General features: G+C 42.8%; 1 protein-coding gene and 2 long non-coding RNA genes across 18 annotated transcripts in view; 2 read left to right on the top strand and 1 right to left on the bottom strand.

Annotated features, from left to right (window-relative positions):
• LOC110970697 (NACHT, LRR and PYD domains-containing protein 12-like) overlaps window positions 1-18269 on the bottom strand; it is a 274641-nt gene that overhangs the window by 155346 nt on the left and 101026 nt on the right. The window contains exons 16-17 of one of the 15 annotated variants that reach the window (XM_051952558.1): window positions 9853-9994; window positions 7879-9359 (exon numbers count right to left, since the gene is read on the bottom strand). The exons of the other annotated variants lie outside the window; for them this stretch is intronic. Of the exons in view, the coding sequence (XP_051808518.1) occupies window positions 8959-9359; window positions 9853-9994 (543 nt within the window). The 3' untranslated portion in view covers window positions 7879-8958. Of the gene's footprint in view, window positions 1-7878; window positions 9360-9852; window positions 9995-18269 lie in introns of those variants that run through there. 15 annotated transcript variants of the gene reach the window in all.
• The window catches only part of LOC127535223 (uncharacterized), a 133962-nt gene that overhangs the window by 31837 nt on the left and 83856 nt on the right, over window positions 1-18269 (top strand). The gene's annotated exons all lie outside the window — the stretch shown is intronic.
• Window positions 1-18269, top strand: part of LOC127535221 (uncharacterized) — an 86758-nt gene that overhangs the window by 11748 nt on the left and 56741 nt on the right. The window contains exons 4-6 of one of the 2 annotated variants that reach the window (XR_007944001.1): window positions 6918-8243; window positions 10584-10722; window positions 11143-11259. This is a non-coding gene — a long non-coding RNA (uncharacterized LOC127535221). Of the gene's footprint in view, window positions 1-6917; window positions 8244-10583; window positions 10723-11142; window positions 11260-18269 lie in introns of those variants that run through there. The other variant, XR_007944000.1, reaches the window with a different exon arrangement.

Below are 18269 nucleotides of genomic sequence, written 5' to 3'. Positions count from 1 at the left end.
AGTCCTCAACGTTCTTTAGAGAGATTCTGAAAAACTTGTTGAGGACAAACACAAAGAACAAACCAGTAAAGTTGAATTATTTCCACCATAATGTCTCACAAACATGTTATCAGGGTTTGTAGCATTAACAACACAACTCTGAGCTTTGTGTCCATCACATCTCTGGAAACAGTCTGACTTCCAGCATTCTGCTCTGAAATATTCACACCTCTGAGCATTTCCTGATTCCACTCTTCTCTGCAGCAACAACAACAAAACACCAGAGTTTCTCTGTGAGGAACTGAACATCAGGAAAGATGTCACATCTGGACTCTGGAACCACTTCCCTCTTTAGAACCAACAGCTGAGTTCAGATCAATAAAATGCTCCATGACTCAGTCCAACACACTTTGCAGCCTCAGTCTTTGTCTGATCAGTAGTTTATGGAGCCTCATGTCCAAGTTAACTAGCTTTAGATAGAAACTGTTGGACAAGAGACTCAATCATTGCACTGATCTCAGGATTATTCTCTACCTGAGAAACCAAATCGCTGTTACAGCAACAATATCTCATCACTGTCACATAAAGTTATGTTGAAACGTTTACAATATTTATTTATCAATCCACAACATTCCAAAAACGACTTCCGAGTCTTTCAAAATTGAAAAAACTGAATATTACATGTAAATCTGATAACATAGAACAAAATAGTTTAAATAAAATAAAACCAAAACTCATGTGAAATAAATAGAACTCAAACTTATTGAGATTCACTTCATATCAGTGACAGCAAGAATTCCTTCAATCATTTCTGTCAGACTTCAGAAATGTTTAATTACACAGATCTGATGTTACACTCGAAAGGGGAGTGAAATAATCTGATAATATCTATGACTAGAAAAGATTTCAGAACCTCCTCATGTGATAACTTTACTGCTTCACTGAAAACTGTAAAATGTTTCCACATAAAGAACCTCTACAGTTCTTCATGAGTTTCAGCAGATCTGCATGTTTCCTCCATCAGCCAAAGGAAGAACCTCAGAAGAACAAACTGTCTGATGAAACAATTATTAGAATTAAACAGAAAAACTGTCTTCATTCATTTATCAGCTTCAAACACAAGAACTTGAAAAATCCACATTCTCACAGCGTTTGAAGCAGCTGAAGAACATCTGAGACTAAACACAGCTGACATGATGTTTGAAATAAACAAGTGGAACGTTAAGAAGAATGAGATGTTCTAGTGAGAACATTTGAAGAACTGAACTACTGATCTACTCTGACTGATCATGTTCATCACGTCTGGACTCACCGAGCCTTTCTGCAGTTCCTCACAGCTGGAATCAGTCTCCGTTTTCCCTCATACGATGTTCTGTACTTGTCCAGGTCCAACTCATCCAGAACCTCCTCTGACATCTGCAGCATGTAGGCCAGAGCTGAGCAGTGGATCACAGAGAGTTCCTTCTCTGATCTGTTCTCTGACTGCAGGAACTCTTGGATCTCCTGATGTACTGAGAGATCCTTCATCTCCATCAGACAGTGGAAGATGTTGATGCATCTGTCTGGAGAAATATTGGTTTTCTTCATCTTCAGGTTGTTGATGACTCTCTGGATCATGTCTGGATGGTTCTCTGTCTGACCCAGCAGACCTCCTAAGACTCTCTGGTTGGACTCCAGACAGAGGCCATGAAGGAAACGAACAAACAGGTCCAGGTGACCATTTCTACTTTGGAGGGATTTTTTCATGACTTTGTCCAGGAAAACATCCAGGGATGAGACATCATTCCAGTCATCTCCCAGGAACTTCTCCAGAACCTCAGTCTTCCTGTTGGTGTGACAGTGGAACATGTAGACTGCAGCCAGAAACTCCTGAATGCTCAGATGAACAAAGCAGTAGACTGGTTTCTGGACCATCACACACTCTCTCCTGAAGATCTGGGTACAAACTCCTGAGAACACCGAGGCCTCTGTCACATCCAGACCACACTGCTCCAGGTCTTCTTGGTAGAACATGGTGTCCCCTTTCTCCAGATGTTCAAAGGCCAGCCTCCCCAGCTTCAGAAGAACTTCCCTGTCAGCCTCCGTCAGCTCCTGTGGACTCGTCTCAGGTCCCTCATGGTATTTGTTCTTCTTCCTCTGTGTCTGAACCAGCAGGAAGTGTGAGAACATGTCAGTCATGCTCTGGGGCAGCTCTCCTCTCTGCTCTGTGGTCAACATGTGCTCCAGAACTGCAGCAGTGATCCAGCAGAACACTGGGAGTCGACACATGATGTGGAGGTTCCTGGATGTCTTCATATGGGAGATGATTGTTCTGGAGCGCTCTTCATCACTGATCCTCCTCCTGAAGTACTCCTCCTTCTGGACGTCGGTGAAGCCTCGTACTTCTGTTAATCTGTCCACATACTTAGGAGGGATCTGATTGGCTGCTGCAGGGCGGGAAGTGATCCAGACCAGAGCCGAGGGAAGCAGATTCCCCTCCATGAGGTTGACCAGCAGAACGTCCAGCGATGACTTCTGGCTGACGTCAGACACAACCTTCCTGTTGGTGAAATCCAGTGAAAGTCTGCTTTCATCCAGACCGTCAAAGATGAACAAAAGTTTACAGACAGCCAGCTGCTCTGCCATCACCTTCTGTAATGTTGGATGGAAAACATGGAGCAGCGTGAGAAGACTGTGCTGCTCATCTCTGATCAAGTTCAGCTCCCTGAACGGAAGCACCACCACCACACTGACGTCTTGGTTTTCTCCGCCCTCTGCCCAGTCCAGAGTGAACTTCAGCACTGAGAAGGTTTTTCCCACGCCGGCCACGCCGTTGGTCAGGACCACTCTGATGGCTCTCTGCTGCTCAGGTAAGGCTTTAAAGATGTCCTGGCACCTGATGGGAGTGTCATGGAGGCTCTTCTTGGAAGCTGTCTCCAGCTGCTCCACCTCATGTTGGACATCAGCCTCTCCACTGTGTCCCTCTGTGATGTAGAGCTCAGTGTAGATCCTGTTGAGGAGGGTTCCACCTCCTTCTTCATCACTTCCTTCAGTCACATGTTCACATCTCCTCCTCAGACTCATCTTATGTTCCTGCAGAACCTCCTGCAGACCAACACCTGCTCACAGACCAGACAAACACAAACATCTTTCATGTCTGGACAACACAACAACAAGCTCAGTTTCCACACATCAGTCCACCAGCAGATGTTCAGTCTTACTTTGTCCACAGCTGCTGCTTCTGGATCTTTTTCCACACTGGGGACAGGAGGAGTGTCCTGATGGAGCAGACTGGTCCCAGTATGAGCTGATGCACTGTCTGCAGAACCAGTGTCCACAGCTGCTAGAGACTGGATCCTTCAGGACGTCCTGACACCGAGCACAGCAGGACGGCTGCTCCTCCACACAAACTCCCCTCCTCTTCATCACTCTGTCAACACATTTATTCATCACATCATCTGGAGAAAAACATCCACATGTGACTCCACAGAGCAGAAGAGAACAGTAAAAGTGAGGCTACTGTTCTGTCTGAGTTCAGCCGCTAATAAAAAGCTGCTTCCTTTTGTTATGAACTCCACTCACTTCTTTTCCCATCAGCTGACTGATTAAACTCTCACTCATCTGCTGCAGTTTGCTGTTCATACAAACTCAACACTTTGTGCAGCAGCTTCACAGTAACAGCCTTCCATCACAGACAGCTGCTTCTGTTCTTCACTTCTTTACTCACTTTGGCAGCTCAGCTCGGCTCACTTCACTTTAACTCAGAGAACAAATCATGGAGAAACTGTGACAGAGCAGCAGCCTCAGACACACAGCGTTCAGCTTTCATTTAAACATCTGGATCATCAGGACCAGGAACCAATGAAGACCAACCACAACATCAGCTACACATCTGGAGAACATTCTTTTACTCTAAAAATCTTTAGAGCGGCTTCAACATTTGTTTTTATTTAACCTTTATTTAACCAGGAAAGATCCCATTGAGATTAAGAACCTCTTTTTCAAAGGAGTCCTGGCCAAGATAGGCAGCAGCAAATACAAAACACTTCTAAAATTACACAGTTAAGATGATTAACATGATTAAAATACGAAAAAAATAAACATGTACAAACAAATTATAAAAAAAAACAAGTACAAGTTGTGGAAATGGCCTCAAGAACTCACAGTTTTGATTTAAAGGCACTCAATGAGATTAACTCAGTTAATCTGAAGTCTTTCTGCAACATATTCCAGGCAGAAGGTGCAGAATAAACAAAAGCCTTTTTACCCAGCTCAGTACGAACATACGGAACTGAAAGCAACAGGTGATCTTGTGAACAGAGCGAGTGAAGATCACAACTTGTCTGTGCTGTTAAGGAGCAAATGTAGGTAGGCAGCAGTCCAAGTGTTGTATATGAAAATGTACCAGTGATGGATCCTTCTGGTGGCTAGAGCTGGCCATCCCACCCGAGAGTATAATGCACAGTGGCGAGTTGACATTTTACAGTTTGTGATAAATCTCAACGAAGCGTGGTAAACAGTGTCAAGCATTTGGAGACTTTGAGCAGAAGCATTCATGTACAAAAGATCTCCATAACCCAACACAGACAAAAACGTTGCAGCAACAAGCTGCTTTTTAACGCTAAAAGGAAAACACAACTTGTTTCGAAAATTAAAACCAAGTTTTAGTCTCAGCTTCTTTACAAGATTTTCCACATGTGGCTTGAAAGTCAGGGAGTCATCAATCCAGACACCCGGGTATTTATACACCTGGAGCACCTCTATTTCATTTCCCTCTCGTGCAGACACTGAGGGAATCATTTGTGGACGCTTCCTAGAGTTCGAGAACAACATAAGCTTAGTCTTCTCTGCATTCAGAACAAGTTTCAGGTCAAGTAATGAGTGCTGGACCACAATAAAAGCTTTCTGCAGGGATTCAACAGCCTGAACAAGAGTTGATCCACAGCAGTAAAGAACTGTGTCATCGGCATAAAAGTGCAAATTACCATCTGACCCATTAATACCCAGATCATTTATATAAATAATGAATAAAAGGGGACCTAATACAGAGCCCTGCGGCACCCCCTTGTGGACAGTAACATATTCAGAGCACAGACTGTCATATTTAATGCACTGAGTCCGATTACTGAGGTATAGTTTGCAAACCAAGCAACTGTATGCTCCGAGAGTCCCGAATGAAGAAGTCTAAGTTTTAAAATATCATGGTCAACAGTGTCAAAGGCTTTGGACAGACCAATAAAAAGTGATGCACAGTGCTGTTTCTTGTCAAGAGCAACTCTAATGTCATTTATCACTTTCATTGCAGCTGTGATGGTGCAGTGTTTTTTCCTGAAGCCTGATTGATATTTTGTTAAAACAGCGTTGGAGTACAGGAATGTTTTTACTTGCTCACTCACAAGAGCCTCCAGAATTTTGACCAACACTGGTAGATTAGATATTGGTCTATAATTAGTTAAAACCACTGGGTCACCCCTTTTAATAAAGGAAGAACAAAAGCCGATTTCCAAACCGAGGGAATTTAATTTTTTTTCACTATGAGGTCAAAAAGAACTGTAATCGGTACTGCTACATAATCAGCTGGCAGTTTCTATGGTTTTCTATGGTCTACCGTTTTAAGGGCTTTATGGACTTCCTGAATCGAAAAAGGTACAAAACTAAAAGGCTCACCAGTGTACGTTGAACTGAAGATGTGTGAATATTGACTGTAAATGGTCAAATCCAGGTTTTCAGCTGTTTTACTACAGAAACACCATCAGAACTTATGCTTCTAAAACCCAGACCAGGATCCATCTCAGTCTGAAAGAGTTCTGCATTCTGACCACTGTGTGACTGTTTCAGCAGAGCATCTTCCTTCATCCTAAAACCTTCATCTTCCATCAGATCACTTTACAGCACAAACACTTTCTTACTTTGTGTCTGAGGGTTCAGGTTCTTTACTGAAGTCTGGAGGATCATCTTTGGACCAGTCGCTCTTCATGGACAGACGGCTGGAGGATGGAAACTCTGATCTCTGTCTGCTGAAACACATTTGTTTTCTCATCAATCACTGATCAATTCTGAGCGAAAAACAGGACAAAAGATTTCTATTTGTGTCACAAAAACCTTTTTAACATTCATTTTAATCTACCAACTAAAATCCACAACATAACTGACAGATGGAATCATAAAGGAAACACATGAATAAGTTGGAGGCAGTTTTCTTACTTTGCATCTGAAGGTTCAGGTTCTTTATTGAAATATGGAGGATAAATATCATTGGACCGGTCACTCTTCATGGACAGACGGCTGGAGGATGGAAGACCCTCCTCCTCAGAATCACTCATCTTGTGGACTTCAGTCAATCTGAGGAAAACCAGCAAAACTGACTGAGAGCTCAAGAAATAACAAAAGTCAAAGAAGCACACAAGTTTGGATTTGTCTACATTCAGATTCTTTGTCCAGAGAAATAAATTCTGAAAAGTCCTCTGAGAGAAAATTGAACAGTTCAGTTTCCTCTTTCCTCGTTATATTTCACCTCTGATAACAAATCCAAACGTCTGCAGTTGATCTCTGACACGTCAAACTCTTCATTTATGTTGGAAAACTGTCAAAGTGTTGGAAATACTTTCAGATCCTAGTTTATCAAGGAGAACTCCAACAGAGGTTCCTTCTTCTGGACCTGGTTCTCTGCTGCACCAACACACCTTTAGTTCCTGACATCTTTAAATATCTGTCCAGTTTAAAATGTAGAGGACAAAGTGAAGCAGTTTTCTGTAAAGATCATTCACCAGATAAAAGCTTCCTCAGCAGTCAGTATTAAAACAATCCTGTGATGTAAAAACACCAAGAACACAAAGAAGGTTTTCTGACAGCAGAACAATAATAACATTAAACTAACGCTCACCTTGTTGTCCTCCTCTGTCGACTGTAAAATGGAGTCTGAACTGTTCATTTCCTTCTAATGTTTTTGTCTCACTCAGAACTGCTCCTCAACTGTTTCCTGGAGATCAAATGACTACATCTAACTACAGCTGTGTGGTTTCCTGCCTTCAACTCATGCCCTGATGCTGCTCAGCTGAAGACACATTTACTAACTGTTCTGGACAGACTGATCAGAGACACGCTGCTGCTGCAGTTGTTGTTCCAGCACTGAAAGAAGAACGCTGTCAGCTGATCAGCATGTTTTCACTGATTAGGATCAAACTCTGTCAGGTGTGATCAGTGAACTGGAGCTCTGCAGAGTGAACCAAAGTTGTGATGCAGTGAGACATCCAGAGCTGTTCACCATCTTTATGGGCATGAAGTTCAGCTATCTCACCACAAACAGTCGCTGTGTGGCCTCACAGTCCACTTATCTCTGAGCTCAGCTGCTGCTTATCACCCTTCAACCATCAAACACTCATCCACACAACACACACATGTGACATTTAGGCTCACTGAGCTTCACTGAACATCCATCCAACTTCCTGTCCTCAGACCACGTTAGTGTTCCACTTCATGGAGCTCACTTTAACTGCTTTTAGTTACACCGGCTGCTTTTATTCAGACTAACACTTCTGAATCACAACCAGATCACGTTTTGTTCTTCATCATGAACTCAAACATCAAAGCAGTAAAAGGTTCAGCACTTCTTTGAGAACGCAGCAGGAGATGATGGTAAAGTACAAGCAGCTCAACACTGCACAGTACTCCAGTAAAAGTACTCAGTTACTCCCTGAAGCTGACACCTGTGGAGACATGTCAGCTTCATGGTGTCCACTAACCAACTAAAATAATCCATCATGCATGTTCTCATATGAGGAGAATGAGAAGAAAACACAAATTCAACATGTTTGAAGAAGTTAAAACTTATTTAATCCCACCCCTAAAGTCAATCACCCATTTCAATCAGTTCCATGAAAAATATTCAATGAAAAACAAATTCACCGCCAATAATTTCACTGAGGCAAAAATTTAATGGTTTTTCTTTATTTTCATGACTATCTACATTCTAGTTTCTCACTGAAGGCATCAAAACTATCAATGAACACATGGAATTATGTAGGTAACAAAAAAATGTGAAATAAATCAAAACATGTTTTATATTTTCGATTCTTCAAAACAGCCACCCTTTGCTTTGATTACTGCTCTGCACAGTGAAAGCTAAACAGGAAGTGGTTCACTGAGGATGTCATCCATTCAATCTCCTTCACAAGCAGATGAGGTTTTCCTTCTGTTGGCTTCACTCAGAAGATCCTCACAGTGAACATGAGACACCTGAGATGAAGACAGACGTCACAGCATCAACAGCAGAGGTTCGCTTTAAGGTGACCCTGGACACATTCTATATTTCATCTAGTTTATCAGCACTGAATGAAGGAAAGGCCTACAGTCACTTCACATTTAGAGAAGAGGATTTTATTCTCCATCTGATCTGGGCTGCAATTTAAACATTAGATGACGTGTAATGTCACTGATTACTTTGGTCATATTCTGGGAGCTCATTTTTCCAATCTACGCTGCAATAAGAAGTACTACAACATGTCAGTCAGTCAATAAATTAAAAGTCCTTCAGTCTGAAGAAGTCCTAATACAGCATATTTCTGTTCTAAAACAGTCACTGCACCACCAGTGTTTTTAGAGGGAAAAAAAATAAAGATTTGAGCAGAATCTCTGTCAGGATGAGGTGTAGAATCTGCACTCATATCTTTGTGTTGTTTCTCTGGCTTTCATTCCTGCCTCATGCAGCAGTGATCCGTCTCCATCTAGTGGCAGAAACAAAAACTCTGAGTCTCATCTTAGATTGAACCACCTCATCTTCATCTTTGCTGAATCCAGAGACCGACTTCCTGCAGACACACCTGCTCAGTGGAACCTGCTCAACATGTCAGAAGCCGTCCAGGTTTAGTTGGATTACAGAGACTAAATCAGTTTCAGAGTCAAAGTCTTTAAACAGCAGAGCTTGTCATTTAAAGGTGATGTGAGTGTCCACAGGCCAGCTCTTACAGGAGGTAACCATCTCATGTCCACACTTTCTGGTTTTTACGTCAGGTTCAGGTTGTTGAAAAGGAATGGATCGACCTCACTAAGAGCAGTTTTCAGACGTGAAACAGCATCAGGTCCTTTTCTATGAACCCGGTCGATGAGCTGCCGTGCTTTATCTGCTCCGATCTGTGCTCTGATGACATCCTTCTCTTCTTCACTGATAACTCTCTGGTCATAGAGTCTGTCCAGGAGTTGGTTGACAGGAACGTCTGACAATCCCTGAATCAACCGTGTCCGAACTGATAACAGCCAGTCCTGTGGTTGGTCACTCTGTGGTTGGGCACTCTGTGGTTGGACACTCTGTGGTTGGACACTCTGTGGTTGGACACTCTGTGGTTGGACACTCTGTGGTTGGACACTCTGTGGTTGGTCTGTCTGCTCTGTGTCCCTTCTTTGATCTGGAAGAAAATGGGAGAAAACATGTTTAATGACAAACTAGTATTTCTACAGCAGCATTGTTCTACTTCAGTTTGCTGCCAGCAAAACTTTTAGTCTGTTTTTCTGATGTTTCCACATGGACAGTTTTCTTCCAGCAACCAGCGTTAGATATTCCAGAATTTATGAGAATGCTGTAACAGTGCACATGCTCAGAACAGGTAGATAACCAACAAGAACCACATCGAGAACAGAGACCCACACTGGCTCCATCAGACTGTGAAGTAGTACAATAGCACCAACCACACATGTAATGTCTGCGGCTGACTATGTGCACATCTGCAAAAGAGTGCAATCAAAGCTGTTTAAACCAAACTATTAACAACACACTGAAACACCCTGGCAGAATTTTTATATCAAAAGGAAGGGATTAAAGGTGATATCTGGTGACTTTCAACAAACATCTCTGTAGCAGAAGAAGTCATTTCTGCAGCTGCAGAAGGGTGAAGCCTTTACCTTTCAGATGAACATCACGTTTCCAGACTTCTGTCTCCTCTTGGTCTTGGACCATCAAAGTCACTAAATCTGGATTTGTCATCAGGAAAACCTCAAATGTTGGGTGGAAATTGGGTCCAAAATCTGAACAAAAGTGTGCACGCTGAAAACCAACACAAACACATCACTATGACAGCAGAAATAAATGTTTATCCACCCCTCCCTTTCTGTGAATTAGTTTCCAATATCATTTTCTTCATAACCATGTGAGATTTCACGTACCGTCGGCTGTATTTTCAAGCCTCCTGTTCACAGCGGACACTGTAACTCCGACCAAAGCTGAGAAAACAGTCAGCTGAGATCTTGATGTTCTTTGCGTCTCCTTGTTGGGCAGCAACCTTCAACAGAAGAACACATTTATCATAGTGTGAATGATCAAGTAGTCTGCTCTATTTATTTATAAATAGAGTATAGAGGTATTTAGAACCTTGGATATTGTCCAAAGTTCTATAGATGAGAATTACAGAATATGTCTGATCAGCCCGGGATCCTACCAGGAAAGAAGAAAGACAGTGGAAGTAGTAGTAGGTCATTGGTTACCAGTTAGGAGAGACCAGGACACCAGAACAGAGGCAAGATAGCAACTGGTAGCCAGTAAAGATAGAGAAGGTTGACGGGGTTGACAGTTCAATTGGGTTCTGATTACAACCACAGCATGAGACACACATCTGATCACTTTACCTCTTTTACAGAGACATTCTTCTGCAGCAGAAACACATCAAGTGTCTGAGACCCTCTGATTGGAGGCCGAAGGAACAGCACTATTTGGCCCTTTACTCGGCGTGAGAGTCGCCTTTTAACAGGATCCCAGATGAGACCAAAGAGAGAGAGGTGAGCGACCTTCACGACCACATGAGTGTCAGTGATCTGCAGCGGCTTCAAGATGCTCATTCCATCATCAGTGAAGTGGGCAATAGACAGCAGTCCATCGATACGCAGCGCTGTAGGAGCACAGAAATGTTAAACTTCAGACTGCTTAATCTCTGCCTGATTATTTTCACTTCAGATGAATTTGCTGATATTAATTTCAGAACATGCCAAGGATCTCTAGTCCACCCCATCCTGTCATTCATCTGTCTGATGGGTGCATTTGGTATATAGATAAACTCCATAACAACTTTTTTTTTTTTACTGTGGTTTACTAAATGCAACAAATTTAACAAAGTACCAGAAAATAATACAGATGTTAAGTTAGTGATTTCACTGCATAACAGCTCGAGAGCACACTGCTTACCATCCTTTGTTTCACAGTGTGGGAAGTGGAGCCGACGGACTGCATCCTCAGAACACTGGATGTTGAACAGCGGTCCTGCAGCTTCTCTGCCAGTCGGTTCGAGGCGACTCTCATCCCATTGAACGATCCCGTACATCAGCTCCGCCTCCTGAGTCATATCAAACACCACTCCAGTCTCAGCACACTGGAACACACCTGGGCCAGTACACTTGAACTACAGGACAAAGAAAGGCTGAAAAACTGCAGTAAGCCTGTGGAACCCTGAAATGAAAACGCTTTATTACCACTGTTCTGGATGTTAATCAGACTCCATTTAATGTTGACAGATGAGAGAAAAAAAGGACAACAACTTTAGGAAAACAACAGAAACCACTGGAGATAATGTAGCTTTAAAATCTGCTGCAAACTGCAGTACAACAATATGTCAGCGGATGCTACAGTTGTACTGTAGTTAAGATATTTGTCCTGAATTTTGGTTTAGGATGCGTCACTTTGTTGTGACAAGTGGTCCTAATTTGATAATGTGTGACACTTCTCCTACCAACCTACCACTTAACCTACATCAAAGAACCACTGACACAGAAGGTCTTCTGCTGATTCATGTCACTGGGTATAAAAGGCTATAAAAGCCAGTCCGTATGCTTCATTCTCTCTCTTCCATCCACCCTGCAACAGATTTTTTGTTTCATCTTCAGCAATTCCTAGTTTACAATACACATCCATCCATCCATCCATCCATCCACTGTCTTCTTCTTGTTCGGGGTCGAGTCCGCGGAAGCAGCGAATGAAACAGGTCATTGCCAGATGTCCTATCCTCCCTGTGATGCTTTCCAGCTCTTCCTAGGGAACTCAAGGCGTTCCCCAGGCCAGATGAGATACATATCACTCCAGTGGGTTCTGGGTCTACTCCAGGGTCTCCTCCAAGGTGGATGTGCTTGGAAAACCACCAGAAGTCCCCATAGAGGCATCCAAATGGCTCCTTTTGACATGAAGGATCAGCACCTCTAATCTAAGCTCCCTCTGGAATGTCTGAGGTTCTCATCCTACTCTCTAAGGCTGAGCTCAGTCACCCTGCGGAGGAAGCTCATTTTGTACCCACAATCTCATTCTTTGGGTCACTACCCAGCCTCATGACCAAAGGTGAGGACTATAAGGTAGATGGACTGGTAAATCGAGAGCTTTGTCTTGTGGCTTAGCTCCTTCTTCACGCATGACGGTTTTGGGTACAATGCCCACATTACTGCTGATGCTGCACCAATCCTCCTGTCCATCTCTCGCTCCACTTTCCCATCACTTGTGAAAAAGATACTTGAACTGCATCACTTAGGGAAACAATCCTTCCTAACCAGAAGGGAGCAATCTACCAGTTTCTAGTAGAAAACCATAGTCTCGGACTTGGAGGTTCTGATTCTACATCCTCAATACTTCATACTTCGAATGCAAAACCGCTCCAGTGCTGCTGAAGCTCTGAGGAAGCCAACAGAACCACATCATCTCAAGAAGCAGAGATGCAATCCTGAGTTCCCCACACCAGACACTCTCCTCACCCTGACTGCACCTTCAGATCCTGTCCATGAAGACCACAAACAGGATTGGAGACAAGGGGCAACCCTGACAGAGTCCAACCCCCACTGGAAATGTGTCTGACTTTTGTACCGAGTATGCAGACAACTCTCATCTTGGTTGTACAGAAACTGAATGGCTCGTATCAGTGAGCCCGGTACACCATACTCTGGCAGATTCCCACAGAGCCCTTGGGGACACCGTCGTAGGCCTTTCTCCAGATCCACAAAGCACATGTGGACTGGCAGCTTGAACTCCTATGACCCCCTCAGCAGCTCCACAAAATAAAGAGTTGTTCCACCGTCTCACGACCAGGACGGGAATCGCGCTGGTTCCTCCTGGTTCAAGGTTTGACAGTCGGTCAGAGCCTCCCTTCCTGCACCCTCAGGAAACTTTCCGGGAGGCTAAGAAGTTGTGATACCCAGTAGTTGGAACACACTCTCTGATCGCCCTTCTTGAAGATGGGATCCACCACCCTGGTCTGTCACTCCTTAGGTACTGTACTCAATGCCCATGTGACACTCAGTCAAGATGGTCCGACCATGTCCAGAGCCTTCAGCATCTCAGAGCGAATCTCATTCACACTTGACACACCTCCTCTGCAGAGGACATGTTTACTAGATTCAGGAACTCCTCGAAGTGCTCTTTCCACCACCCAACAATGTCCCACTTCAGGTCAACAGTGTCTCCCTCCAAGCTGTATACAGCCCCTGCTCTGTTCCTGGGGTATCAAACTGGTTTGCCAAAACTTCTTCACGGCCAACTGAAAGTCCTAACCAATACTCCATAACTCTTCCACATCCAAGTTTAAGCTCACATCTTCCGCAGCTGCACCCTTTTGGCCACTAGAAATCTAACAGTTGCTTCAGGAGACCTCCGACCAGTCTGGCCTGAAAATCCTCCTTTTTCAGCCTGATGGCTACCCCTCGCTGCTGGTGTCCACCAGTGGGTTTTTGGGTTGCCTCTGGAAACACAAAACATGGGCTTCTGCCACACAGGGTCCTCCACCGGACGTTCCCAGTTCACCCTCACTACACGTTTCGGTTTGCAAGGTCCGTCCGATAGTCTTCCCCACTATCGGATCCAAGTCACCACCAGGTGGTAAACAGTTGACAGCTCTGTACCTCTCTTGACTCAAATATCCGACACATATGACCGCAGGTCTGACAATACGACTACGAAGTTGATAATCGACCTTTGACCTAAGGTGGTACCAGGTACACTTATGAGCAACCCTATGTTTGAACATGGTGTTTGTTATGGCCAGTGTATGAGTAGCACAGAAGTCTAATAACAAAACACTGCTCAGATTCAGATCGGACAGGCTGTTCCTCCCAATCACCCCCCTCCAATTCTCTCCATCATTGCCACGTGAGTGTTCAAGACCCCCAGGAGAACTATGGAGACCCCAGGTGGTGCCCCTTCAGGATACCACCTGGGCTCGTGAGTATCCCCACACCTGCCTGGAATCTCTCGCCCTGGGCAGCACTGGAAAAGAAGAGAATCCAACCCCTCATCAGGATTCTGGTTCCAGAACCCTTGCTGTGCGTGGAGGTGAGCCCAACTATACCTAGTCGTACTGCTCCACCTCTCGCACCAATTAGGTTCCTTCACCACCAGTGAGGTGAGGTTCCACATCCCCAGAACTAGTCTACACCACCAGGGGGCAGCATGCCCAGGCACCCACTTCTGCCTACTGCCCGGTGGGCATAGCAACCGACCCCAATTTCCAGCCTTGCAGATGGTAGGCCTACTGGGCGGTGGAACCATGTCACTCCTGCCTGACCGAACCCCACGTGACCCCAAGGCTTGGGCACCAGATGTGCCGCTCCTCCTCCAGGCCTGCTCTAGGAGAAGGTCACAGTTTCCTTAACCTGTGCGAAGTGGCGGCTTCTCCTCTTTTTTTTTTTTTTAAACTGTCATGAGGTTTCTGAATCTTGCTGTCTGGTCTCTCCCCAAACCAGTTTCCTCAGGGAGCCTACCAGTGTTGCTCATCAGCCCCCCAACTGGACAGGGTGGCAATTTGACTTCCTGCTAAAGCACAGCAGCTTCATCAAACAGAGCTTCGGAGGATCTTACTGTGGAACCAGCAATGTGGTATTTCAGAAAAAAAACTTTGCTAAGAGTGACAGACTGAAAGCAGCTGAAACAGTTTAAAGTATTTCAATATGTTTATTACCTGTATAAGATTTGTTCAGACTCTGTTTGCATTTCAGGTGTGAAGATTGATGGAATCTGGAATTCAGAAACAAACATGAGGTGTTTTAAGACAAATAACCAAGGTGTGTAAAGCCAACACATATTCTGTCTGTCCACACTTTACTGAGGTGATGAATTTAATATACAGCATATGACTACAAACCTACAAAACTGGGAGTGAGACAGTGTTGAAAAAATAAACGTGGATTGTAAAACTATATTTTGATGCAGCTTGGTATCAACTTACCTGCCAGATGCTGCAATGTCACCAGATTCTAACATCAGTGATTGCTCCTAACAAGAAAACAGAGGCGCTGCTTGGTAGCTTCTACAGATCTATCGCTTTCACCACACAGAACAAGCCGTACATCTTATGTTAGAACGTACAGTGTCATAAAATTAATTAGCTCTTTTAAACCTCACAATAATGACACGATCCTGTCCCACATGTCGTATTGCATCACATGTTGGGGACCAGCTGGGCAGGCATTCATCAAACCACTTGGAGTCTCTTTACAAACAGACTTTGAAAATCCTGGACAACAAATCACTGCAAACCACCGCTGCAGGATTAAAGATCAGCATCGTCTTTTAAACTTTGAAAATTTTAAGTTATTCTTGAATATGTGTTTGAAAAATTTTAAATAGATTGGCTTATTCGTTATTTCTCGGCACAATCCATAAAATCCACAAGGATATCTTCCACCAGTGACTGTTTAACACCTTTTTGATGCACCACTTTTGGGTCATCAGCTTTTTCTGTAAAAGCTATGACTCAGTGGAACGCCCTGATGACATGAAGAACTGTGTTTCTGTCGGCAGTTTCAATAACAAACTGAAAAACCTGCTGAAGGACACTCAAAACTGCAACCACTGATGTCTTTTTAATTTGTGTTTGTGTGTGAGTGTGTATAATGTTTTCTTGACAGTGTCATGTATTTTATAGTCCCAGCTTTTTTGTGACATTTTAAGGTTGTGATGTTTTTATTGTGGACCTGCCAAGGGACTGTAGATGCAAACTAGCTAAAAGCTAACTCTGGCTACAATAAATCAAATGGCAATATTTATGTTTTATATATACATGGTCCCATTTTAAATAAATTAAGAAGAAGAAGGAGAAGAAGAACAATAATAACAATAATAGTAATAGTAATTACAATAATAATAATGAAACTTTGAAATAATGAAATCTATTGAAGAAGGATGAGTTCTTTGCATTTTTTCTTTTTTCTTTAGTACAGTATTATCTCCTTTTCACTTGCCTTGTGGTGAAATGACATGTAAAATGTCTTTCAATATTACTGTTATGATTATTATTATTATTTTTATCACACATTCAGACACCAGTAAATACATCTCATATGTTAATAATTATCAACATGAAGACAAAATGTAAACAAGCTGTGACTCTGACTTGCAATAACAATATATAGACCACTAAGCACACCAGATCTAGTGGTCCTACAAATAAAATGAACCATTTGGATTGTTGAAAAAAACAAAAAACTGAAACCTTTGCCTGCCATACACACATCAGCTACTGATTTTACAGACTTCAGCATCGACCTTGTTTGAAAATTCATGACATTTGTCTTTTTTTCAAAGGCCAGTAATGAAAGATTTTGCCTCTGATGGAGTCATTCAATCATTTGGACCTTTGTTTTTGAATGTTTGTTTCTTTGTTGAGGGTGAAATAGAAAAAAGTTCAGGTTTGAAATGTAAAAAATACTGAAAAATATTTTGCTAAGTTTTTAGGCCCAAATAACAATACGTAAACTCAAAAAACCTAAAATCTGAGACAGCGGAGCACATCACCTCTGAAATGATATGAAGTGAACCATCAAGATACAACAGATATTTCCACTGAAGTTGAGACACTGTGTAAAGTGCAAATAAAAACAAATCACAAAGATTTACTTGGTCTGTTTGACTGAAAATAGCACAAAAAGGTGTAATGGAAAGAGAAGAAATTTACCATTTTAAAACGTTTTGACAGGGAAGGCTGTGCTGGAAAGATGCCTGAATCCAGTCCAAGCACAGATTTCCCCAAAGAACATGTACGACTAAAAAAAATATCCCAAGTGTAGGTAGGAATGGGGATTGGTTGGATTTTACCAAAACCAGTACTGCTTACTGATACTGGTACTTAATCAATACTCTTATCAATACTCCTCTATAATTTGGTGCAGAAAATAAAGACATGAAAAGAGAAGCTTTGAAAAAAAAATAAGTTATTTTTGCCACAAACTGGGCAACTCCATGTCTTGTTTTACTTCTCATTGACTCTGGCCATTCAGATGTTCTTTGACAGATTATTTTCCACAAACTGACAGAGCCTCCTGTGTGACTTATCATGCAGCTGCTTCTTAGACTGAGCTGAGCAGCACAAACTCAGTGAACTGTATAGTTTGGGAACAAAACAGAAGCACTGATCTGTACTATCAGCTTTTCTGAAGCAAACAGAAATGGTTAAGAAAGAAAAACTAATCAGATCAATGGAGAAGAGAACTTAAGACTTTCTCTCCTGTATTATTTATCCCACCCATCAACAGTTTTTCTAACTGTTCCCCTGCTGTGGAGAAAACTCTATCTGATGTTGTTGAGGAGGCCTGAACACAACTTCATCATTTACTTAGCAGACCTACAGACAGCTGTCTGACAGACCTAAACTCTTTAGACTCCACTGTAGTGAATGGGTTCTAAGTCTTCCACCATAAATTTCTCATCAGAACAACAATGCAGTGTCATTCCTCCTCACCTAATCCCGGTAGCTGCATCATTATTAGGGTACGGTTGGGGTCTACATTAGCATGAAGTAACGTTGGACAATACATGCCACAAAGACCAATAACTGCATCATTTGTCAAGGAGCCTAACGGTACTGAATTACTGACCCAATCGCTTAGCAGTACCAGTTAATATCAGAACTCAGAACCAGTCCGTAATGGACACACATTGGTGGACAGAAACCATCAATGTGTTTCTGTAATCTGGAAGCTCTCAAACTGGTAAAGAAAGCCAGTTCTGTCCTGGGCTGCCCCCTTGATCCTGTGGAGGTGGTGGGAGACAGGAGGATGATGACAAAACTGTTGTCTATCAAAAATACACCTCCCACCCCCTGTAGGAAACAGTAAGATCAATGGGCAGCTCGTATAGTGGCAGACTGCTTCACCCGCGGTGCCTAAAGGAGAGATACCGCAAGTCCTTCCTTCCTGCTGCAGTCACACTTTACAATCAAGCTCCCAGTAGTTTCTGTTCACCCATTTACAAAGTGTGCAATAAAAAATGTAAATAATGACACTGTGCAATTTCAAAAAATCTGCTGTAGATACTGTTTGTTTCCCTTCTTCTTCTGAAGAAAATTTTCATATTTATATATATA

Source organism: Acanthochromis polyacanthus, chromosome 8 (assembly GCF_021347895.1).
Source record: "Acanthochromis polyacanthus isolate Apoly-LR-REF ecotype Palm Island chromosome 8, KAUST_Apoly_ChrSc, whole genome shotgun sequence".
NCBI classification, from domain to species: domain Eukaryota; kingdom Metazoa; phylum Chordata; class Actinopteri; family Pomacentridae; genus Acanthochromis; species Acanthochromis polyacanthus.
Note: the sequence above shows the minus strand (reverse complement) of the source record. Positions and strands in the feature narration are given on the sequence as shown.